The 26,039-nt window shown below is 33.8% G+C and overlaps 1 protein-coding gene across 1 annotated transcript; it reads left to right on the top strand.

Moving 5' to 3' along the window:
* Nucleotides 1-5,883: 5,883 nt before the first annotated feature.
* LOC143055038 (tetratricopeptide repeat protein 38-like) lies at nt 5,884-25,552 on the top strand. The gene is made up of 14 exons (XM_076228177.1): nt 5,884-5,968; nt 8,344-8,421; nt 11,279-11,360; nt 11,805-11,976; nt 13,394-13,567; nt 15,410-15,485; nt 15,951-16,070; nt 17,682-17,741; nt 18,299-18,341; nt 18,870-18,947; nt 19,425-19,590; nt 20,490-20,646; nt 22,197-22,270; nt 25,256-25,552. Exons 1-14 carry the CDS (start codon nt 5,933-5,935, stop codon nt 25,344-25,346), a joined length of 1,407 nt encoding a protein of 468 aa, XP_076084292.1. The 5' UTR covers nt 5,884-5,932; the 3' UTR covers nt 25,347-25,552.
* The last annotated feature ends 487 nt before the right edge of the window (nt 25,553-26,039 follow it).

Raw genomic sequence — 26,039 nt, 5'->3', positions numbered from 1 at the left:
TTACAAAATATTTTTCTCTGTAACTACTTGGCCAAGTTCATTAAAGATGGAAAAAAAAAAAAAAAAAATTGTAGGCAGCAAGACTTCAGTAAAGAAAGATCTACATACACATCACCATCTCCAAAACATTATTATGTCATGAATCTATCTGTGTCCTTTGTTTAATTTGCACATAAACCAAGGTGAGCGACACAGGCTCTTTAAAGCCTCTAATGTATATAGAGTTCTGGTCCCCGGCGATATGTGTGTCATTTGCAATCAAACTACATATCCCTATCTGTATACTAATATATTTGTTTGAATCCTTCTTGTTGCTCAGTCTGTTGTCGGTTTTCTATGTTGTGTGTTGTGTAATGTTGTGTTTCGTTTCGATTTATGTTCTGTTTTTTTTTTTTTTTTTTTTTTTTTTTTTTGTATTTACAACAACAAAAAATGGCTGTAGATCATCAGCATATTTAATTCTGTTCAGTTTTATAAAAAAAAAACCACAAAACACGATTTTTTCATACAACAAAAATCCTGAAATTGTCGAATAGCCTCTGAAGAAAGTGTCTGTTTGTGCCTTTTTTTTTGTCCATGGACACCTTTATTTAACCTGGCAAGGAAGACATTTGACGCCGAGTTGAAGGTAAATTGTCCATCATCTACGTACATGTATATGCTACCAATCACGCCGTCTCAATGCAAAAAACATAAAATCCAGCTACCGGAGTTATGAAAATTCCATCTCCTGAATTATAGGCGTTTCCATTGTTTAGTGTGACGTCATCAAAGACGATTGGTTGGTTCGTACCAATGGAGGTTAGGTCGTTCTTTAGTCTGGCATCGAAAGCTACTTGAGTTGTTGTTGCACGAACAGGCCCCGGCGCCATAAAACTATTTGAGTAAAGTTTTTTTACTCAGCCTGAGAATTTTCTCAATTTTTTTATTCTCAGTAAAATGCACCGCCATAAAAAATTCTCAGATATTTTCTTACTCAAAGTTAAGAATATTCTTAAATATTTGAGTATAGCCAAAACCATACTTAAGTATATTAAAAAATCTTAAATGTTTTTTTTTAAGGTAATTTGATATAGAATTACATTTGTTGATAGTGTTTTTGTTCAAATTTGCAACGAAGAACTTCACTTATCACCTCAAATCAAATTCAATCCAAAGAAACATACACATCTTTATTCCTTAACATATTTTTTTTCATACATTTTTTAGGATGAATACTCAAAATCAATGTTGTCTAAAAAAGCTGATTAATGAGGTGCTTAAATGTGCATTTTTTACATACAAAATAAGAGTAAGGTGAAACGACTGAAATATGTCTCATAATTCTGTAAAAGTATATGAAAATTAAAAATGTAAGTTGATAACCCCATCTTTGTTAGTTGGTTGTACCATATTAATCTTACCAAATTTTAAAAGATACTACAAGAAAAGTTTTATGGCGCCGGGTCCAGGATAATAGAGACCTCTCTCAGAATCTTTCAATATGTATATGTAAGTAAGTCATGCAGTATATGTGTTGAATAGGACATGTCAGGTGGAAATGAAAAGAAATTTACAAGAAGAAAATACGAGTGTTGAACGTTTTTAAATCTAAATTTTGGTCTACTGTGGCAAATTGCTTACATGTATATTTTGCATCTCTTTTTTTGCTTTTGAATATGATTCAGCGATACTATAATAAGTAGTTTGACTATATACAAAAATGTATATATATATGTGCAATGAATTTACAATGCAAAACGAAGAATTTGCAAGGGAACGCGCACCGACTTATAATACGGTATTTTGTTTATATGTTTTGTTTTACAAAATTGATGTACGCCAGTTATCGCATTGGTATGGACGTGTTTGTGGTACTCAAGTAACCGATTGTGAATTCAACTAATTTTGGCTAATGAAAGAAAATATAAAACTTATTCTAATATGACGTGCCTCTTTCGCAAATGTAAACAACACTGTGATAGAATTATCGATATATCTATGCTTAGCGTAGACTCAGAGATACACAGAATAACGCTAACGCTCGGGAGAAAATTATAATATCACGCCCAGACCATCTGTAAATTTAAAACAAATCTATGGCTTCCATAAAAGAGGGACGAAAGATACCAAAGGGACAGTCAAACTCATAAATCGAAAACAATCTGACAACGCCATGGCTATAAATGAAAAAGACAAACAGACAAACAATAGTATACACATGACACAACGCAGAAAACAAAAAAAAGCAACACGAACCCCACTTAAAACTTGGGGTGATGTCAGGTGCTCCGGAAGGGTTAGCAGATCCTGCTCCACATGTGGCACCCGTCATAAATTATCTCTTAAATAAAATAAGAACTTTCAACACTCACGCGATAATTCACGATTTGCATTGAGAAACCTTGCAATTAAAGACTTTAACAAAGTGGGTGCATGCAACCAACATATTTTGTGTTTGTGTATCTGCTGTTTTTCTCTCTCTATGTTTTCTTATCGGTTTAGGTATTTTAACAATTCCACTTTTTTTAACATTTTTGACCTATGTTTAAAGAAACTAAATATCTACCGAATGTATTGTCCTCTATTTTACGAATCCTTTCTTCCATGGCGGCGTTATTATGTTGACAGGTCTGAAGTTGCTTTTCGATCGAAAGTATTGTTTCCAGTAGGGCTTGGTATTTGGCGTCTGTCTGTATGCTTTCCCTTTCTGTGTTAACAACCTGGAAGGCCTCTCCTTTCATTCTAATGAATTCTTCCCTAAACGATTCCACAGTGTCATCATCAGAATAGTTTGGATCCTTGCTAACAACACAATAACAAAATATCAAATTAAAACAGTCAGTATATTATATAATCTTTCCAATTTACAATGCATCATAAACATTAACTGTTAAAGGAAATAAGAAATACATATACAGTAACCTCAAAGTATAGGTCAAGTTGAAAGACTAAATATTAACTGATATGACACGTTTTCCGTCTATATATATACAAAAACCCATTTAAGTCGCCAGAGACTCGCAATTTTGGAACGAAAATAAATATTTTTTGTAAGTATCAAATACGAACGTTGTTAAAACATCAGTATTGTCGTATTTTTCCTGCTCTCGTTGTAAATTTAATAAAATGTTAGCACACTGAATCAATGTACATGTTGCAGGTATAATTTCAATAGTCAGTACTTTCGTACCGACATGATTTAACAAACTTTACTAAAATTGTCAGTTTATAAATTTTGAAATTATTAAGAAACTAAGGTTACAACTCCCTCAGGCAAAGTTGGCTTTAGATGAACTTATATTGGCTATTTTTTTTTTTTAGATATTTTTTTCAACAAAAGCCACAATAAACTGTCAGATGTATGACAGATGTTTTGTGACCAAGGAAGAAAAAAAAACACAAAAAAGCCGAATAAAAACAAGCAGCCCTTTATATGATCGAAAGAGAAACGATGAAAGCAATTTCCCATAACACATTACACGGGAGTATGCGTAACAGGAACCCCAACAAATGTTTGAGACAAAGTAAAGTTTTTCATACCTTTTTTTTTTCTCAATACTCGTTGAACAAAAAGATGACAAGGACGGCGACTTAATTCATAAAGTACGGATATGAAAAATTCAGCCGTGTTTCCATTTTTAAATTAGCACAACTCTAAAACGATTAAAGTGACGCCACAAAAATTCAAACTTGATCTGTGTTTTGTGGTAATAAACATTGTATTGGTTTCATACCATTTGGTTAAAGCAAACTAAGGTTAGTCCAGAGAACGGAAATCAACTTTGGGACATACATTGGACGTACACACATACAGACGGACGATGCTAAAACGTAATGCCCCTCCGCTACGGCAGGGTCATAAGAATTGAAAAAAAAAACAGCTTAAAAAATATAAGTTCCGAAATATGGGATCCCTATACGAAGAAGAAGAAGAAGAAGATTTATTTCCATTAAAATAGGCTCACAAGGAGCATAACATAATATCATTATATTATTATTTTACAAATATAATACACAATACAGTATACATAGTTACAAAGTCTTCATGTATTATTATTATTATATATATATAGGAGTATACATAAAACCTTCGTCTCAGGCACACCTCTAGAAAGTAACAAAAAAGAATACTGTGAGTAGGCTGAATATATCTAGCTGAACTGCAGGAGGCACCAAGGGACGGTGCTATATGGCATGGTGGGTGCATATTAAAATGTGTATCGGGAAACTAATGATATGGTAAGATATTGTAAGAAGTTGCACTTAACTGGTATATCATCCTTGTGCCTGGTGCAGAGGAGTTATATATACACCATTCGACGTATTTTTTGCGAGCCAAGGGTTATAATTCGATGATGTGAACATGGACCTATCTTTTTGTCTTGGCCTGTGTGTTTAAGAGTCTTTATTCAGTTGTTTTAGATATGTTAAATTTCTATCCTTCATTTTTTTTATTCTGACTTTTATCCTTACACGCTATGGGTAGGCACCACACACAGGTACTGTAATCTACCGTCATAAGAAAAAAGGAAAGAAAAGGGCTCCATGGCCATAGTACATGTGATAAACACTGCATTCACCACAGACGAGGTTTTGAAATGCAAGTGAACAAATGTTTGAATTCATATGATGAAAACATAATCTTTCAATCAGTTTAATTGAGGTCTGGAGCAGGCATGTCAGCAACTGCTAAAAGTCCTATTGTAATTTATGTAGCATTGTCATTTTGTTTAGTTTCTTTTGTTACCTATTCTGACATCAGACTCTGACTTCTTTTGAACTGAGTTTTACTGTTCGTATTGTTGTGTGTTTGTTTTTCTACATTGACTAGAGGTATAGGGGGATGGTTGAGATAAAAAAACACATGTTTATCCTCGCCGTATTTTTGCGCTTGTACCAAGTCAAGAGCTAAATTGTGCTTTGTTAGTTTTGTATGATTTTTTTTTTTTAATTTTAGTTTCTTGTGTATATTTTGGAGTTTAGTATGAGGTCAATTATCACTGAACTAGTATACAGTTTTGTTTAGGGGCCTTCTGAACTTCCGGGTGAAGGATTTTCTCACTGTATTCAAGACCAATTGGTGGACTTCGGCTATTGTCAGCTGCTCTTTGGTCGGTTGTTGTCTCTTTGACACATTACCCATTTCCATTCTCAATTTGTGACAACAAAAAACGACATATTTGATCTCAAGTCAAAGTTTTAAAGCATTGCGGGAAAACAAATCTGGGATTCTCGGTTTTAAACTTTCCTTTTTTTCCGATCAATGCTTTTAAATGGGAACATATGTTTTTAATCCCCTCCCCTTTATCTTCCTTTTGAAAATCGCATGATAAGCCTGTATACGCATGGTCATGTTTATTATTCTTACTGCTATGGAAATATTCATTTATATTTATGTTTTCATTTTTCATTGGCCTTAACAACTTGTATGATCTGCCATGACCTTTCATTTGTTCATATAAATAAGAGAGTTTAGATACGGTTTACTTCACTGATAACTAAATAAAGTAAAGATTATCTATTAAAGATGCGCGAAAATATAAAGTTTAGAGAATATTGGGCGATATTAATGTTAAAAACATTTAATGAAAATCACCATAAAAAATGTAAAGAATATCAGTGGAATTGAAGGATTTTAATTTAAGTGTCTACGATATACTAACATATTTTATTATTTCCCTTAAATGATTTATAAGTCGATATTTTTGGTCATGTTCTTGTAGTCCCTTGTAGGATATGATTCATCAATCATTAGGCAATCTCATAAACCACAAAAATACGTTGTGCCTAAGAGTATGGTCCAATTTTAACTTCGACAATCACACGATCTTATAAATTTTATATTGACTGTTTCTTTGGCTGTTGAGTATACACATGTAGCTCTATTTATAGATAGCTACTTATTTATACATGTACACACCTCAATATTATATAGGACAAAAGACAAGCAATGAAAAATCAACGATCTAATTGGCGAGGTTGTAAGGTAATATATAGTTTGTTTAAAACCAAACTACTTGATTTCATGTTATCGTACACAGTCATATCAATGCATATGTACAAACGAAGTTAGTTAAATTTTTCAAAAACCAAGCATGTGAATAGTTTTTTTACGGAACATTGGATCATGTTAAAAATACGAGAAAATAGACCGGTTATGTTAACAATTGGACTTTGACAGGTGTAAAATTTGTTTAATTTGATTTGAATCATCTCTGAATGCTTACGATTATTTACTATACCACTACATTTTTATAAACATTCAATTGCATGTCGTACAAATACGCGACTTTCTTGTATATATAATATAATGTATTCCAATTATATAGGATATATATATATATATATATATATATATATACTAGATTTGAGTGATGAATTGCGTAAAACCAGGCTAGAAGAAAACTGTCTTAATTATATACATATTTATGTATGCAATTGTGTCCTTTAGGGCTATTTAAAGGTAACTGATGGCATTTGGTTATTTCATAGACTTTAGTGAAATATTGCATACAATTTTGGAACAGTGTCACGCAGAACTAGCATGACTAGTTATTAAAAAAGAAATAAATAGTAATTGTAGGTATATATGATGATTGTCGGACGATAAATGAAAGAACGTGTTTCTCCGATTGTATGTGCTTTTTTGATTCTTTTACAATTGCTTAACGACTTCTGTCACAAGAAATCTATTTAATATTTTTATTTTTCATTATATGCACATTGAGCTAATCTAACCTTGAAATACCCTGTTACCTTGATAACTTCGAACGTTGTCGCATATATTTTTTTGACCCCATATATAAATACACAGGGTACTTTAAATAGTCATTTGTATGCAGAAATATTCCGCTCTGTTGACTAAGCGTTCAGAAACATATTAAACCTGTATAACTAATAAATAGTAAAGTGATATAAAACTGTACAGATTTTATGCATGTTAAATATTGCCTATATTTAAATTCTACCAAAAAAAAAAAAATACATTTGAATTAGCGAAATACGTAGAGACGCTAATAACTAATAATTACAAGTAGAGGTATACAGGGTCAGATTTATGTGTTTTCTATAACCCCCCCCCCCCCCTCTCGGAATAATCGGTCCAATTGGGTTGAGGGACTAGGGGGGTGTTGAACATTCCCTGTGTTTGCTATTTGCAGCTGGAGAGAGTGTACATTTTGATCAATGAATCGAATCGATATAACGTAAAATTATAGATTGTCCATTGTCCTCCTAAAGTAATCTTATTCTTTAATGACAAAACAAGATGTTGAATGGATAGATTGCCGTTTTTCGTTCGGTGGGAGGTACTAGAGACCGACAGACAGACAGACTTGTAATATATCTCTGACACATTAGCCTGACCGACATCCCTAAGATAGACTTAGGTATAGAAATATGGCCATCCCTGGACTTGCCAATATGACTGTAAAAACCTTGCTAAATAGATCGTTTGTTTGATACTGCGGGATGAATAAATACTTAGCCACGTTCGTCATTGTTATAAATAAGCTGACCGTGCAAGGGCTGTTACGCCAGTCAAGTTAGTTAAACTTCTATCGTCATTGTTTGCAAGCTACATAAATATCAACCACTATGGGGAGGTTTGAGGTCTGTAAATAAATCTGTAAGTAAATACTCGACATGAAAACTCTTATCACATGACCACGGGGGTGGAATGTACCGTACCAGTACTTCGAAAAGTTTATCCATTAAACCAATAACCAATAATTCCCCTTTTAAATAAAATTGTTTTCAAATGTTGAATAATCTGTACATTTATGAGGGTCTGGATGCGGTTTTACATAACTGTCACTGCTTGTTTAAATGATATACATTTGTACAAATGGCAAAAAGTAAAAGGAGATACAAGTATGAAGAATCCCTATTTAGACCCTTATGTATGATCATTAAGTACTGCATTTGAATAATCATGGAAAATGCTATTTTTGTTCTAGCTAAAGGTAGTTGTCTTCTTGTTCTCATCACACAACCATGTATGTACATTGTATGTCTGAAAACATTTTATACAGCGAATCAATAAGAAGTTTTCTACAAAGTGTAACTTGAAAAAAAATAGAGTAAAGGTGAAGAGAAGTAGAAATTACTGGTCTAATATGGCTCTTACTGACTACTTTAGATATTTGAAGTGACCCCGCTTTTTTCACTGAATGACCATTCTGAACTTGACTAAGAAAATACAAAGTTACAAAAAGACTCTTCGTTATGGAGAGAGTCGAATACTTTTACAACACGGACAATAAATTCAAATGCCTTTTCCAGTGTAACTCCGAGTAGGACATATGTGCTAATGTCACTCAACAATAACTGTAAATGATTTCAACATTCCTTTATTTTAAGGGCTGGATTGACTTCGGAACACCTCTGACTACGACGAGTGATGAAGCCTGTAAGTTATACGACGCTGTATTAACACAGGTTGGTATTAATTTTAGTGATACATTGATAAACGGAATACAGTAACAACTTAATAAAAAAAGTCCAATCTTAATGATTTGAAATAATCCATCGTTGGCCAACGGAGCGATCGGAATTTAATTTAACATGTGACAATGGAACAAAAAGTTCTACAGAACTTTGTATAAAACAAAATGTCAACAGTATTGAAGATCCATGTTATATCTCGTTCGAAAACTCATCATACATGTATGTACAAGATTTCCTACGTTCAAAGTAAGCACTGATATTGTTCCTTTTTATTTGCAAGATTTCCAAGACCTTTCTTAATGTTCAGGATTCGGATTGATCCGAGACGGCGAACGTGAGAAAAGCAATCGAGTTGAGATGACCAATAATAATCTGTTTATCGCTATTTTACCAATGACGACGTTGTCAATTTTATGTCAATTTCATTAGCAACGCCACGTGCCTCCATAATTTCTAACGATAATTTTCCATCTCAAGCAAGTAGCATGATATGAAAAATGATCACAAAAAAAAAATCACAGGAAAAATGCACAAAATAGCGATAATTTCCTTTCTCAGTGGAGTCGAGTTATATGCAAAACTATTGCTAAAAACTGAGGGCGCACGTGCTGGTTGTCAATGAAATTAGCAGCGTCGTCATAGGTAAGATAGCGTATCATTGGTCACCTCAACTCGATTGCTTTTCTCACTTTTGACGCTCCGGTTCAGGCGAGAAAATCAATCTCGTTGTGATAACCAACGATAATCTATAAATAGATTTAAATCAACAGGATTGAATGGAATATATAACCATGCAGTAAATCTTGCTAATGTGCTTTGACTGTGCTAGATGTTTGAAATTTCCTGCCCTTTATCACGATCCTCTGATCTAACAGTTTATATATTTTTATATTAATCTAGTTCAATTTACTTTAAGTTAATCAATAGTTTGATTCATAAATACTACAACCTACTCAAAAAGGGAGAGTCAAACAAGTTATGTGCATTAGCATATGTGTTTTTGCTCCCAAGGCGCCTCAATATGTTCACATATTGAAAGAGTGAAAAGTGTAAATTAGTTAAAAAAAAAGACCAAAAATGACACAGACATTAACAACTATAGGTCACCGCACGGCCTTCAACAATGAGCAAAGCCCATACCGCATAGTCAGCTATAAAAGACCCCGATAAGACAATGTAAAACAATTCAAACGAGAAAACTAACGGCCTTATTTATGTAAAAAAAAAAATCAAAGAGGGACGAAAGATACCAAAGGGACAGTCAAACTCATAAATCTAAAACAAACTGACAATGCCATGGCTAAAAATGAAAAAGACAAACAAACAACAGCACACACGACACAACATAGAAAACTAAAGAATAAACAACACGAACCCCACCAAAATACTACGGGTGATCTCAGGTGCTCCGGAAGGATAAGCAGATCCTGCTTCACATGTGGCACCCGTCGTGTTGCTTATGTGATAACAAATCCGGTAAATAGTTATCAAAGGTACCAGGATTATAATTTAGTACGCCAGACGTGCGTTTCGTTAGTGACGCTCATATCAAAATATTTATGAAGCCAAATAAGTACGAAGTTGAAGAGCATTGAGGGTCCATAATTCCAAAAAGTTGTGCCAAATACGGCTAAGGTAATCTATTCCTGGGATAAGAACATCCTTAGTTTTTCAATAAATTCATGGTTTTGTAAACAGGAAATTTATAAAAAAAATGTCCACATAATTGATATTCATGTTAACACCGAAGTGATTACTACTGGGATGGTGATACCCTCGGGGACGAAACATCCACCAGAAGTGGCATCGACCCAGTGGTGTAAATAGTTATCAAAGGTACCAGGATTATAATTTAGTACGCAAGACGCGCGTTTCGTCTACATAAGACTCATCAGTGACGCTCATATCAAAATATTTATATAGCCAAATAAGTACGAAGTTGAAGAGCATTGAGGGTCCAAAATTCCAAAAAGTTGTGCCAAATACGGCTAAGGTAATCTATTCCTGGGATAAGAGATCCTTAGTTTTTCAATAAATTCATGGTTTTGTAAACAGGAAATTTATAAAAATGACTTGTTACACATAAACCACTGAATTACAGGCTCCTGACTTAGGACAGGCACATACATAAATAATGTGGCGGGGTTAAACATGTTAGCGGGATCCCAACCCTCCCCCTAACCTGGGACAGTGGTATAACAGTACAACATAAGAACGATGTTGTTTTAGTAAATTATGTTAACGCCAGCTGTTGCTGTTACATATCACACATACTTTATACACAACCAAGTTGTTTATAGTGTATATAGAGGGCGACATCAGTACTTTATTTTGATCCAAACCTTTGCAGTAAATCGTTTGACAATCCAAAGGTTGGGATCAGAACAAAATACTCAAGTCCCTATATTTAATCCATGTATGAGCCTTTTGTCCTTTCATAATTTCTATTTTATGTTTCAGTATGTGGGCTGGTACGACGAGAGTTCTGTGGGCCGTATTAAGGCCAGTTTAAATCAGATTTTATTACAGTATGTGGGCTAGTACGACGAGAGCTCTGTTGGCGGCATTGAGGTTTAGATAAGATTTTATTATATTATATTTCAGTATGTGGGGTGGTACGACGAGAGTTCTGTGGGTGGTATTGAGGCCAGTTTAGATAAGATTTTCTTATATTATGTTTCAGTATGTGGGCTTGTACAATGTACGACAAGAGTTCTGTAGGCCGCATTGAGGCCAGTTTAGATACGATGTTATTTTATTATGTTTCAGTATGTAGGGTGGTACGACGAGAGTTCTGTGGGTGGTATTGAGGCCAGTTTAGATAAGATTTTATTATGTTATGTTTCAGTATGTGGGCTGGTACGACGAGAGTTCTGTGGGTGGTATTGAGGCCAGTTTAGATAAGATGATGGCAGCTGATTCTAATTTTGGTAATTTTTAATTTTTTAATTTTTCTTTTTTAAGTTATCACACATTGACTAATAATGATATTTGTATTAATTTAAATGTAACAATGAAATAAATAAGTGACATACATATAGGCCTATACATAAACTTGTACACAAACATAAGAAATATAGTAAGATATAGTATGAGTGCCAATGAGACAACTCTTCATCCAAGTCATAATTTATAACAGTAAACCATTATAGGTCAAGGTACGGCCTTCAACACGGAGCCTTGGCTCACACCGAATAGCAAGCTATAATGTATGGTAATTATACTTAAGCAAGGAAGAACTGAGAACATCCAATAAACATAATTTAAAATAATGAAAGTTTTATAGTACATGATATAGAGATACTATCGATTAAGTTGTTTTGACCATCGCTAGTGCTATATTTCTGAATGTTTGATGAAGACTGCTTTTTCAGTTATGGGTCATGTGATAAAGAACGGATTAGATTTACTCGGAACTGGTCGGACAATCGATTTAGACCCGGAATTCAAAAATGAAATATACAGTTTGGAAAAAATAGCTGAACAACAGAAAGTTTCTCCGAGAGAAAGAAAACATGTATCAGCTGTGAAGTTATGGGCTGAAGGGTTTGTATAAATATTCAATGAACATATTTAACATGTTTAACAAATGTTATAATTAAATCATACACAAGTACATATCTCAATAATTCATAAATCTTTAGGAATCTTTTGTTTATGTGTAACCAGATGTGCTTTTCAGTTATACAAACTCTCGTTCAGTTATACAAACTCTCGTTTGAATTTGTATGCAGCATTATTTCAATACATCTTATCGCTAATCCTGGCTGACCCGACCGCTTGAACTTTTGACGCATACAACAATCACTTTTCGATTGTGGCGTCAGATGTTTTGTTTTATGACGTCATCATTTTACGGGAACCTGCGTGATATCCAGCAATGGCGGACAAATAGCGATATAAGGTGTATCGTAAAGACAGTTCTCATAAAAAGTCTATTGCGCAACAATCGGATTATTATAAGTTCAGGCAAATGACAGTAACAGCTACAAAAGCTTAACATAGTAATGATGTATTATTTTTATAGGTTTCGGCGGACATCTTGTTTTATGTTTAAGTATTTAAGGGAGACGTCAAAAGCTTGCAATGCTTGTTACGACATCTTGTTTTATGTTAATGTATTTCAGGGAGACGTCAAAAGCTTGCAATGCTTGTTACGACATCTTGTTTTATGTTAATGTATTCCAGGGAGACGTCAATAGCTTGCAATGCTTGTTACGACATCTTGTTTTATGTTAATGTATTCCAGGGAGACGTCAATAGCTTGCAATGCTTGTTACGACATCTTGTTTTATGTTAATGTATTCCAGGGAGACGTCAAAAGCTTGCAATGCTTGTTACGACATCTTGTTTTATGTTAATGTATTCCAGGGAGACGTCAAAAGCTTGCAATGCTTGTTACGACATCTTGTTTTATGTTAATATATTTAAGGATGTACTTAGGTGAGGTTAGGTAAAAATTATGAAATTAAGAAATTAAAATTGATAATATTAACTGGTAGAGCATCAATTAAGGATAAAGATAAGCTAAAAATATTGATAGGTCATGGACCTCCTTTTCGAGATATTTGAGATTTTAAATATGGCGGGAAAAGACTGACCCGGACTTTTACCTTATATTTGCATTGGGTATTATAAGGGTCTCAAAACAAAAGAAAGAAAATCAAGAATCTTTTAAAATTTTGTTAAATGACCTTTCATGAGCTATTAAATCTTACATGAAAAAATAAATGGGTGTTATGGGGCAAAATATTTTACATTGTATCGTATGGGAAAACACCAAGGAGTCCGAACATTTGACACAAATTCCAAAACCTCACCTAAGTACATCCTTTAATAAGGGAGACGTCAAAAGCTTGCATTGCTTGTTACGACATCTTGTTTTATGTTAATATATTTAAGGGAGACGTCAAAAGCTTGCAATGCTTGTTACGACATCTTGTTTTATGTTAATATATTCCAGGGAGACGTCAAAAGCTTGTGATGTTTGGGAGGACATCTTGGTTGACAATCCACTAGATATGCTTGCTCTAAAGTTTGCCCATGACTCGTATTTCTATCTAGCGTATCATCCACAGATGAGAGATGGAATAGCTAGAGTTATACCATACTGGAAAAAGTCAATGCCGTTATACGGGTATGCACCGAATTAAAGGATTGGAATATTTTTGGTCTCTTCTGAATAGTTGTATCATTGGCAATCACACCACATCTCATATACTTATATGTATTTTTCTAATTTTTTGTGGACAAAAGCCTATATAATACAATTTTACAAAGTGGTAAACATACAATTCGTTTCATTTGAAAAGTCATGCCTGTGCCTATTAAGCCTCGGTCACACCTTACCGGATAGCACGAAAGGATGCCTAACGGATTAAAATAAAAGTTGTCCGTTGACAAAATTGTTATCCGTTGAAAGTCCGTTGAAGTACTGACCGAATAAAACGGACGTGTAACGGTTGCATAACGGACACACACCGGATATGCAACGTACGAGAAACGGACACGTACCGGACAGAACGGATGTCGAACGTACATCTAACGGACGAGTACCGCATAAAACGGACACTTAACGGAAGCGTACCGGATAAAACGGATGAACAAGATATACGGAAAAACCAAAGGCGACAATAATGATACATGTAAATCGCATAAATATTCAAAATGTTTCTGTGTAACTGGTTTTGGTTTGTTCTTCAAAATTCTACCAAAGGGCAGTGTCTGGCCTGAATAAGAACTGCTTGATTGTGAAGACGTGCCTATACTCTAAGATCTATTATGAATAATAAGAATTCATGAACCTTAAGAAATCTGACATACCAATAATTGTCATTTCTGTCGCGAAATTTTCGATTGGCTTTTATCTGTTTCAGATCTGTTCATCATGCGTTTTATCTATTATACGTCCGGTAGAAGTCCGTTTCTCATCCGTTCAACATCCGTTTTACGTCCGGTAGAAGTCCGTTTCTCATCCGTTCAACATCCGTTTTACGTCCGGTAGAAGTCTGTTTCTCATCCGTTCAACATCCGTTTTATCCGTTAAACGTCCGGTAGAAGTCCGTTGGTGAATTTATCTTCTAGACCTCCAACGGATGTAAAACGGAAACGAAACGGACGAGTACCGTACAAAGCGGACGCCTAACGGACGTTCAAACGGACATTTTATCCGTTGGGCGTACGTTCAAAGTTTTGAACATGCTCAAAATTTTCCACCGGACAGAACGGACGTCGACGGATAAAACGTCCGCTTAACAGACATGCAACGGATATGGACGGACGTCTAACGGATAAGAACGGACGTATTACGGACATGAACGGATTGAAGAAAAATATCCGTTAGACGTCCGTTCGAGCTATCCGGTAAGGTGTGACCGAGGCTGTATATTTGACAGAAAAATATTTTTAGATATAATTACTCGTCCTCTAATTGGCTGACACAATAAAATAATCCGCTACACACCACAATGTGTATGTTATTTCTTCATAGACAGAAAACATATTATATGCATTCCTTAAACATACAACAACTTAAGAAAAAAACCTACAAAGTTTTATCTTTAAATGGTAGTTTTCCTAGAATGATTTAATTTTGGGTGTAACACGTCCCCTGATTAGCTACTCGGGTTATTCAGTGCGCACATTTTATTATTATGTTAATCTTCAGAAACAGAAACATATATATGATCAGTCATTTATTAAATTAACTTATAAAAATCTTACCAAGTTTTATCTTTAAATGATTGATGTATTGCGACATAGTAATGACATTACACAAAAATATATGTTGAATCTTCTGTATTTACAAATTTAATTACACATGACTGATTAGAGTGCATGTCAGTGCATGTATCTTTTATTAATTGAAGATTTACATATTTTTTGCATTTTTTTGTCGGTTTGTTATGATTTATAACTAGTCTGAACATTTGATGTATCTACTGTCGATAGAGAGACTAATTATACTATTTCTTTGTAGGTATCTATATGGGATGTATGCTTTTGGGTTAGAAGAAACAAACTTATATGATCGTGCAGAAAAAACAGCAAGAATGGTACTAAATTTAGATATGTAAATGTATATGGTTATGATAAATAGTCAAAATGAAGAGATAAGTTATTGTGTAGATACACCTTTAAATCTTTGTCTATGGACACTGAAGTTGTTCTATCTTAGTGACAAATAATACTCACTTACTTATCATCTGCGTTGACAACGGTGAAATCAGGTGTTGTAACCGTCCGTAGGACTTTTGGCTAAAACTTTCTTCAACTTTTCTTCGCTTCTTTTTGAAAAATTTTAAATGGTGTTTAATGCTTTGATTATGAGTTTGTTTTGAGTACGGATTGCTTAAACGCTTTATACATGTTATACACAAAATGCTTTAAAAAAACGCTTTTACGCCACAATAAGATTACAGAAAGATAATTCAATTCTTATTATCAAATGAAAACAAGATAAATTCCAACACCAAATTAAAAAGCAATGCAAACATTTCATTTATTTTCTCTGTGTATAGAGCCTTGATATAAACAGACACGATGCCTGGGCTACCCATGCTATGGCACATGTATTTGAGATGGGAGGGCGCCAAGATGAAGGACTGCAATTCATGTCAGCGACAGAGAATGATTGGAATGTAAGTAAATAATATAGGGATGTCAACGAGTACTCGGGTACTGAAGTATCGCTCGGTAGAACCGAGTATCGATTACCAAAATGGTACTCGACTTATCGGTTTCCTGTTAGAATGTTGTTTCTTTCTTAAGTTTAAACAAAACATTGGAGTTTAGTATGGTGTTTATTATCACTGAACCAGTATATATTTGTTTAGGGTCAAGCTGAAGCACGCCTCCGGGCGAGAATTTCTCGTTGCATTGAAGACCTGTTGGTGACCTTCTGCAGTTGTCTGCTCTATGGTCGGGTTGTTGTCTCTTTGGCACATTCCCCATTTCCATTCTCAATTTTATTTATTTATTGAGAGCATCTGCCGGAAAATTAAATATTAATCAAATTAAATCAAAATAAGATTCGAATGTTTGCACACTGTCATTTCTCTACAGAAATAATTTCAGGCCTACAGTTTTAGTTTATCTAAGTCATCCCTAAACTTTGTACTGTCATCAGCTGGACTGTTAGTTACCTTACAAAGTTGAAAAATCGTCTTGTCCAAGTCAAAGATGACAAAATTATATTTTTCAGCAAGAATTCGTTCCCCAGGTTTGTCGGCTCTCAGAAATGGATTGAAGGCAGATACCCTCTATAAAGAAAATCATGATAGGAAATGCAAGCACGGGAATATCGTATCAATTGGGAGATATATACCCCGTATGCAGGTGCTGCTGGAATGTTGCTAGTTAAAAATGGAAAGTTCTCAATTGGAAAGCTGAAATCATCTCTTTTGTCGTAAAGTTTTGTTTTCAACCGACCCTCATTGTCAATTTCTAGTTGTAAGTCAAGATATGAGGCCGACTTAACTATATCTGCACCAAGATGCGTGAGAGAGTGACTTGTATGTTTCTATATTATTATAATGTAAAGAATACCGGCTCTAAGATACGTGTGTGGGTTACTGTTACATTTATCGTAATATATTGTGGGTAACTTATGTTATAAGATGTGTGGGTTGTTACATTATCGCAATGGAATGTAAATAATGACGCACAACGATAAATCTGAGTGTAGTTTAGACAAACAAATATACAAAGGCCCTTAATTCATGGAAATGTATTTATCTTACCTCCTATACATTTCTAGAAATATGATTGGTTGAAAGCGTCCGCGTGAAGACCGTGTATATTCAATATTAGGTTAGTAGGGAGGCGGGGCTTAATTCAATACACGGTTAGAAAAGATGTGTTATGATAGCAAATGAGACAATTCTAGTCTAAATTCAACAAATAAAGACAGTCGGTAAGATAAATTCGGTTACATAGTGTGCTAGTGACCTAATATGATATATACGGGGTCAGTAAATTCTATATAGGGTTTCGCCCGAACCCGATATGGAATTTACTGATCCCGTATATATCATATTAGATCACTAACACACTATGTAATTAATAGTAGCAAGTCAGGATTATAACAGTTGTTATCAATTCGTTTGCTGTGTTTGAGCTTTTGAATTTGCCATTTGATTACGGACTTTCCGTTTTTGATTTCATAGGAGCCCGATTTTTTGTTATGTAACTTTTGAGCAAGTTGTCTTATATACATTCTTTGATATATCATCATATGTATTTTGTTTCAGGTTTGTGGAATGATAGCATGTCATGACTACTGGCATTACGCTCTTTATAACTTGGAAAAGGTAGATATACTAGAAAATGTATATGTATATGTCTATTGATAAAGATATTGATAAAGAAATTTGTGCTAAATTGTACTAGATTACAAAAACAAATGTCCAATAGTTTGGCCCAGATCATCATCATTAAAGACACAATTCTTTAATGCTTGAAATGTCCATCTGGTGCATTCAGTTTGATACTGGTGAATTGTACACGATTTGTTACATTAAGTAATATTTGTGACAATTTTGTCTCTGTTTTCTTCTTCTTATATGACTCGTTGTTGTCTTTCTTTGTTTACATAATCAGAATGTATCAGACCAGTGTGTGTATTGACACCGAACAAGCAATTTATACATTTTGAATATTAATATTTCACATGCATGTACTTACAGATGAATTTAAAACACAAAGTTAAATCATAGAACATTCCAAATGTCCCGTCAGCGTCCTTAATTATTTACAATATTGTTTTCAATATGTATACAATACATAACTTGTAATAAAAAGCTGAAATTATCAACAAACTCTGTGATACATGTTTTACTAGTATTGTAAAAACATTGTAACTTTTCAGGGGAACTACTCTGATGCAGTAGGATTGTATGATACTCAGGTAGGTCATTCGTTTATAAATACAGGGTTGGGTTGGGGATTGGGTAAACATGTATGCTGATTTAGGTTGTGGTGGGATGATCATTTTATTGATCGAAAAGGGTGAAAATACTAAGAATGATAAAGAGACAATCCTGCTCGTGACAAGATTGGAAAGTTAATAAATAAATAATTTGTTATTTTTTTTTTGCAGTCAAGCTATGTTGACGGAAAAACCAATATTACTATATATTGTCTTTGCACCAGTCTATACTTTTCACAGAGGACCACAGCCACAGAATGCACATGAAATTAACTAAAAAAAGTAAAGAGATGTGGTATGATAACCAATGGGACATTTTTCAGAAAAGATGCGGCAAAGCACTTTTTCAAATAGTCAGCACTTTGGTTTGTAGAAAAATTTTCTATATATTTATTTATCTTAAATTTTAATGTTATTGCACGTCAACATATAATACAAAATATACAAAAAAAACATGCACTGCACCCGTTTTGTGAAAGGTACATAATCATTTTCTTATTTATTAAGGTAGGACCTCTAGCGGCAAAATCTGGGGCAATGTTAGATATGGTTGACGCATGTTCATTGTTGTACAGATTACAGCTAGAAGGTGAGAACAAACATAGACGAATAAACACAGGTTAATTGATTTTGGATACAAATCAGAAGACAGTTTTACCATAAATATACAGATTATAAAACCACTCAAACCCAACAGTCAATATTCTACATCTTGAACTATAAAGGCAACAGTAAGGTACCGCATACACATTTTACCAATTGACTAAGAAGACAACCTGAGATAATCTCCCAAAAAGTGCGGGTGTGTCGACAGGGATATAGTCGTCTTCTGTTATAAAATTGAGAATGGAAATAGGAAATGTGCCAAGGAGACAACAATCCGAACAAAGATGAGAAAACAGAAAAAGGCCATCAATGGGTCTTCATCTTAGCGAGAAAACCTCGCATCCGGAGCCGGGCTTCACCTGGCCCCTAAACACAAATGCACTGAACTCCGAAAACATATAAATGAACTAAAGATATATCGTACAAGTCATAACGATTATTATTTTATAATTTTATTAAGGTGTAAATGTTGGAGATAGATATAAAGACATCCAGGACGTATGTAGACAACATCTAGATGATCACGTGCTGGCATTTAACGATGCTCATTTTATGATGTCCTGCATAGGAGCTGGCGATAAAGTTTCTACAGAAAAATTGCTGGAATCAATGAGAAATTTTGTCAAGTAAATATTTGCTAAAAAAGTTGTTGAAAACGGAAATGAGGAATGTGTCAAAGACACAACAACCCGATCAATGACCACCAATGGGTCTTCAACACAGCTAGAAAATCCTACACTTTGAGACGGACTTGAGCTGGCCCTGAAAAATAAGAACTAATAAAAAATAAGTGAACATGGACGTCACCTCAACTACAAAGCATATACATGAACTAAAATTTAAAAAAAAAACAATCATACAAGACCAACAAAGGCAAGAGGCTCATGACTTGGGACATTCGCAAAAATGCAACTTCATGTGCTTGATACTTGATTAAATAACCTTATCATGACTTTTTTTAAAATTAAAAGTATATACGAATAAGGAGTTGAGGTTTGGTTGCAAATTAGACAAATATCCTCTATTGGGCGCTGTACTTCCTTAAATAGTATCAAAACAAATATTAGGACTTGTACGTCAAGTGAAAAGTTCATGAAAGGAAAAGTAAAGGTCACATCAATGTTTATAATCGTTGGTTCTAGTCGTTGTTCTTCAAAATATGGAATCGGATTGACTTATCCGATATTGCGGGCATCATTTTCGGAAATTTCAAATCTTTTCTATATCACAATAATGGAAACATAACTGACATTGCTGGTTTAAAAAGTGTAACGTCATATTGACTTACACAGTATTTCATTGGACTTAGAACACGACTTCAAATATAAAGTTAAAGAAGAGCAACATATTATTATAAAATGACCATGTTAAAACTTAAGGTAACGTCTAATATAAAACCAGATCCAGAAAAACTCAATATCTATAAATATGATTTCCATTGGTTGTTAAAAGAGAAAGAAATTAAATTGACATATAAGGAGAAAAATGAACCATGAAGTAAAAACAAGGATATTGCATTTTACAGAAATGGAAAGGGTTATAATTGTGACGTAACAACAGAAGTTGGACTTGCTCTCTGTGAATCGTTAGTAGCCTATGATAATGGTGACTATGCTAAAGCAGTAGACCTTGTCAGCCCTGTCAGATACCAAGTTATAAAGATTGGCGGGAGTCATGCTCAGGTGTGTTTTGTATTCGGACCCTCAATGCTCTTCAACTTTGTACTTGTTTGGCTTTATAAATATTTTGATATGAGCGTCACTGATGAGTCTTATGTAGACGAAACGCGTGTCTGGCGTACTAAATTATAATCCTGGTACCTTTGATAATTATTGTAGCTTTTCTGGTTAGACATGGTAGATGAAAACTTGTGTCCACGTTTTTCTTGTTTTTTTTTCTGAATAACGATTTGCTTATGAGTTTGTAAACTATATCCCGTGTGTATAACTATATGGTTGATATACTGACTTAATTCCTTCATATAAACATTTCTACATGGCATGCTTCAGTTGTGATAGAAGACTTGTAGTTGGGTAATATTTATATGTGGAATATTTTTTTTCAAACGGTTTTAAAAATTGAATTGAATTTTAAAATACTTTGAAGAATATGTTTTCTTTTGAAATTTTAAACCGAAGAGCGTATAAGGGAATCGAAATGACAATGCATTACTCTTAACAATATTACTTCTAAAAGAAATTTTGTTAAGATAAACGACATCCTTCTTATACAATTTGAGATTAAATTAAAACCAAATATGCGAAAATCTATCAAGTTGCAGTTTTAGGTTATCTTTATGTTTGTATTTGTTGTTTTGTCAGACTGATTCTTTCAATTTCTAGTAGTTAATAAAATTGACTTGTTTGACATAGTGTTAAGAATTTGACTTTCTGCAGATGAAACATATGCAATTTATACAGATACAGTTAATAGTCAAAAGTATCAGGATTACAATTAAATACGTCAGACACAGGTTTCATTAGACTCCTCAGTGACGCTCACATCAAAATAGTTATAAAGTTAAACGAGTACAACATTAAATGGAATTGAGGACTCCCGATCACAAAACTTCATTACCAAATCTTTATCTATAAATAAACTCATCATTGATACCAGGACTAAATTTTGTATATACACCAGACGCGCGTTTCGTCTACAAAAGACTCATCAGTTACGCTCGAATCCAAAATAGTTAAAAAGGCGAAATAAAGTACGAAGTTGAAGAGCATTGAGCATAAATTTAAAGTACAATTTTTCATAATTTGTACAAGTCTAACATATTTTACGTGTTTTAAAACTGAAGAAGTCACTACAGATATGCACAAGGCGACCACTTTTGGATATAGGAACATCATACTTACAATGTAATGTCAATAGAACATTGTTGGTGAAATAATGATAAATTGGAACGAAAAATCGACCCATTTGTCGTGAACTTTAAAGTGTAATTACAATTGTGAAACAAACGACACATCTATTTGTTTCTTTTTTGTTTGTGAATAACGAAATGAATGAACTTTATTTGCATAAACTTAATTAATACCCTACAGCAATGATTTTTATTATCTATTTGCTACTTAAATTCCGTGCATGATTTTAATTATTAAGAAAGTAAACAAAGAGATTACTATTATGATGTAATTAAAGGTATCAATTAAGTTGAATCCATCTATTTTGAATATTCTTATCAGTACTTGAACTTCACGAAGGTGTTTGTTCTGTTTGTTTTCAGAGAGATATATTTAATCAGTTTTTAGTTCATTGTGCAATGAAATCTGACACAGAGGAGCACAAGAAACTTGCAAGGTAAATGTCACTTATAGTTTGTCGACCTTTATACAATATCTGTTTCACAAATAACAACGGCTATGTTCTAATTGTAGTAGTCACAATAAAGTTATCATTAACCTGAATGGGACCCACTGAATTAAGACTTATCACTGGATTTATACTTACAGGAGCAACCCGACAGTTGCCAAATGGGTTACAGGATTTACTGTCCCTACAGGAGCAGGTTGTTGTTTGGGTTCATGTTTCATTTTTCGCTGTTGTAGATTTTGTACCGTTGTATATCTTTGAATCATTTTCCCCGAAAACCTTGTCTTGTCGGCTTATTTTTGACTTATGTGTTTTTGAAAACGTTCTGTTGACATTTATAAAATTTAGCCTGACGCCCAAGAAATTTATTTCTTTAGTTATATACCAACAACATATGCATCTGATGTCTTTTTACTTGGTAATTTTTAAAAAGTAAAATCACAAAAATACTGAACTCAGAGGAGAAACCAATCGGAAAGTCCATAATAACATGGCAAAATCAAATGACAAAACACATCAAAACGAATAAACAAGAACTGTTTACACTACAGATGCTTCACTAATAGATCTCAATTTCTGTTCATCACAACTGATTCACGAATCATTTCAGACATTTGGCCGTGATTTAGTCTCACTGAAGGGACTGAATAGACAAAGGCTGCCTTCAGAAGTTTACGTATATTAAAACCAATTACATACCTTCAAATATAGTATCAACAAAAAACAGTCGAAAATTTTTCTAATCTAGTGAAACCTATAGCACGCAAGTGTTATAATTTTATTGTTGTGATTAAGGGTCTTAAAACTCTTGACCAATTCATCCGTAATTTAAAATACAGACACATCGATGATCGTATCAGCCACCTAATTCCTGATGCTTTGGTCTCTGTTTCAGAGTTGTAACACGCCAATCATATCACATCCTCTTATTTTTATATGGGACAAATGATTTGTTTCTTTTAACTATATGTGTATGTTTTAACCAGAAATTCCTCTGTGGTTATGATATTCATTATCAGGTTGTTTTGAGTCACAGGGTATTACAAATTACAAATATATATCTAAATATCTAAACCAAATTTAATACACTCGACACAACTTTCATAAAAAAATCTTTGTTCAAACGCTTAAGGTCATAAATGAACAGCTAAGAAATGAATCTAAAAAGTCAGACAGCCACACAACAGTCAATAGAAGATTCGAAGTGGTCTAAGTTCTATTCGGATTAGTGAAGGTAGATCTTTATAAATATGGTGTGTATGATTATGGATTAATCTTCATCGGTAACGATAAAGCTCTACAATTGAAAGTTGTGGATACGCCATGTATGTGATAAATGTACCATCACAAATTTGTAGGAATTGGTGTTAAGCATCTGGTATCACAAATAGTTATCAAAGGTACCAGGATTATAATTTAGTACGCCGGACACGCGTTTCGTCTACATAAGACGCATCATTTCAAAATATTTATAAAGCCAAACAAGTACAAAGTTGAATTATTACATGCATAACAAGTTGAAACATATAAAAGCTATATGAACATGATAAATATGAGCCGTGTGTCGTACTTGACTGATAACATCGGTCTCAAATACTGCTAGTAACGCAGACAAAATTGAGAATAGACATTGAGACAATGCTAAAAAGACAACAACCGGACAAAGAGCAGATAACAGAAGAAGTCTACCAATCGGTCTTCAATGCAACGAGAAAATTCCGCACCCGTAGGTTGGAGCTTGCCCCTTAAAAAATGTGTACTAGCTTTGTAAATATGAACGTCAAACTAAACTGCAAAACATATAAACTAACTAAAATATTAAAAAAACATACAATCTAACAAAGGCCAGTATGGTAATAGTTTACATGGAGGAATGTCACCCTACACTGACGCATTACTTGGACTTCGAACTAGTAAGTTTTTGTTCGTTTTTAAACCTTAATACCACGTGATAATGAAGAATAAAATACCAACGGCCAAGTCTTTGGTTGACACAGCCATGAATTGATTCAGTCATCTCCAGAACCCGTGATTAGTATGGTGTCCACCAAGGTAGTCTTGCATTCAATAGTCCATTCTTATGTATATACGGATGGTTAAAGACCTTTAAGAAAGCAGGCGTTGGAAGTGTGAATAATGAGTGTGACATACACTTACAATAACGCATGCATTTGTTGTTCTTTCATTTTGTTTTATATAAGTATGGCCGTTAGTTCTCGTTTGAATTACTTTACATTGTTTTATCGGAGCCTTGTATAGCTGACTATGCGGTATGGGCTTTGCTCATTGTTGAAGGCCGTACGGTGAACTATAGTTGTTAATTACTGCGTCATTTTGGTCTTTTGTGGAGAGATGTCTCATTGGCAATCATACCACATCTTCATTTTTATGTATGTTTATATAATTTAGATGTGCTGTACACTAAAAAACAAGATGTCTTCCTTATGCATATATAATGTGTTATTCAATTTTAATAAGCAGTTCAAATGTGTTTTAACTATATGCCACGTTTGCTTAAGATTAAATATAAAAAAGAAGATGTGGTATGATTGCCAATGAGACAACTATCCACAAAAGACCAAAATAACACAGACATTAACAACTATAGGTCAACGTACGACTTCAACAATGAGGAAAGCTCATACCGCATAGTGAGCTATAAAAGGCCCCGATAAGACAATATAAAACAATTCAAACAAGAAAACTAACGGCCTTATTTATGTAAAAAAATAAACGAAAAACAAATATGTAACACATAAACAAACGACGACCACTGAATTACAGGCTCCTGACTTGGGACAGGCACATACATAAATAATGTGGCGGGGTTAAACATGTTCGGGGATCCCAACCCTCCCCCTAACCTGGGACAGTGGTATAACGGTATTATTATATGTCTCTTTTTACTTTTAAAGTTCAGATTTTATTCTTGTATCTGTTTAGTGTTTACTTCAACGTTATGATTATTTTCAGACAATTATTAGTAGAAAGAAAATGTTTAAAGGAGAATTCGCCCTTGACGGATAGATTAATGGCAAAAGCCATGGTACAGCATACAGGTTAACAGGCTTCTGTAGAATTGTGGATTGCAGTAGTAACGGATGCTTCAAACATCTACCCACCAATGAAAATACACATTTAGACAAGTATTTCAGTAATGTTTTTTTATCCATATATTTTTGTCATGGCATTTGTTTATTATATATTATATATATGTACCATTTTTCACAATATAATGATAATTTACAAGAAAAAGAATTGTTGTCAAAATTGTGTGTTGACTTTCATTCAAAACATAAAAGATAGTGCGTTAAACAGTTTATCAGTGAAACAGATCAATGAATGTGTGTTAGAAGCGAAACAAGTCTGTATAGAAAATACCATTTCTTGTTTATCTGTGAAGTTCAATATCTTAATCAGTATGACATGTATAATTCACTGTACCTGTTCATTCCAGGACAATGTTACAGGTTTATGATTTAGGAGTGGCATACAATTTGTAAATTAACAACATATTTTTTTTTATCAAAAGTGACGTAATTGCCGGTATGTGGTATTTTACATATGTATCGACCCTTCACATGCTACATTTATTTAAATTTGATATTTTACATCATTTACATGTTTTGGTTTTGTTTTCCTACCGCATTATGTGTTCTATATTTCCAGCGCATTCGTCCAAGTTAGAAAATGAATACATATCGAGCAATGCATAGTATCCTACTAACAAACAATGGTCTATAGTGTGTGATAACAT

The sequence above is a fragment of the Mytilus galloprovincialis genome, chromosome 12, assembly GCF_965363235.1.
Source record: "Mytilus galloprovincialis chromosome 12, xbMytGall1.hap1.1, whole genome shotgun sequence".
NCBI classification, from domain to species: Eukaryota; Metazoa; Mollusca; class Bivalvia; order Mytilida; family Mytilidae; genus Mytilus; species Mytilus galloprovincialis.
This window is presented reverse-complemented; position numbering and strand designations above follow the sequence as displayed.

Excerpts from the sequence above, each read along its gene's own strand:
- LOC143055038 (XM_076228177.1), top strand. The coding sequence starts at position 5,933 with ATGAAAAATCAACGATCTAATTGGCGAGGTTGTAAG. Across the intron at positions 13,568-15,409 it reads AAGTCAATGCCGTTATACGG|GTATCTATATGGGATGTATG; the intron begins GTATGCACCGAA and ends ATTTCTTTGTAG. Across the intron at positions 16,071-17,681 it reads CGACAGAGAATGATTGGAAT|GTTTGTGGAATGATAGCATG; the intron begins GTAAGTAAATAA and ends ATTTTGTTTCAG.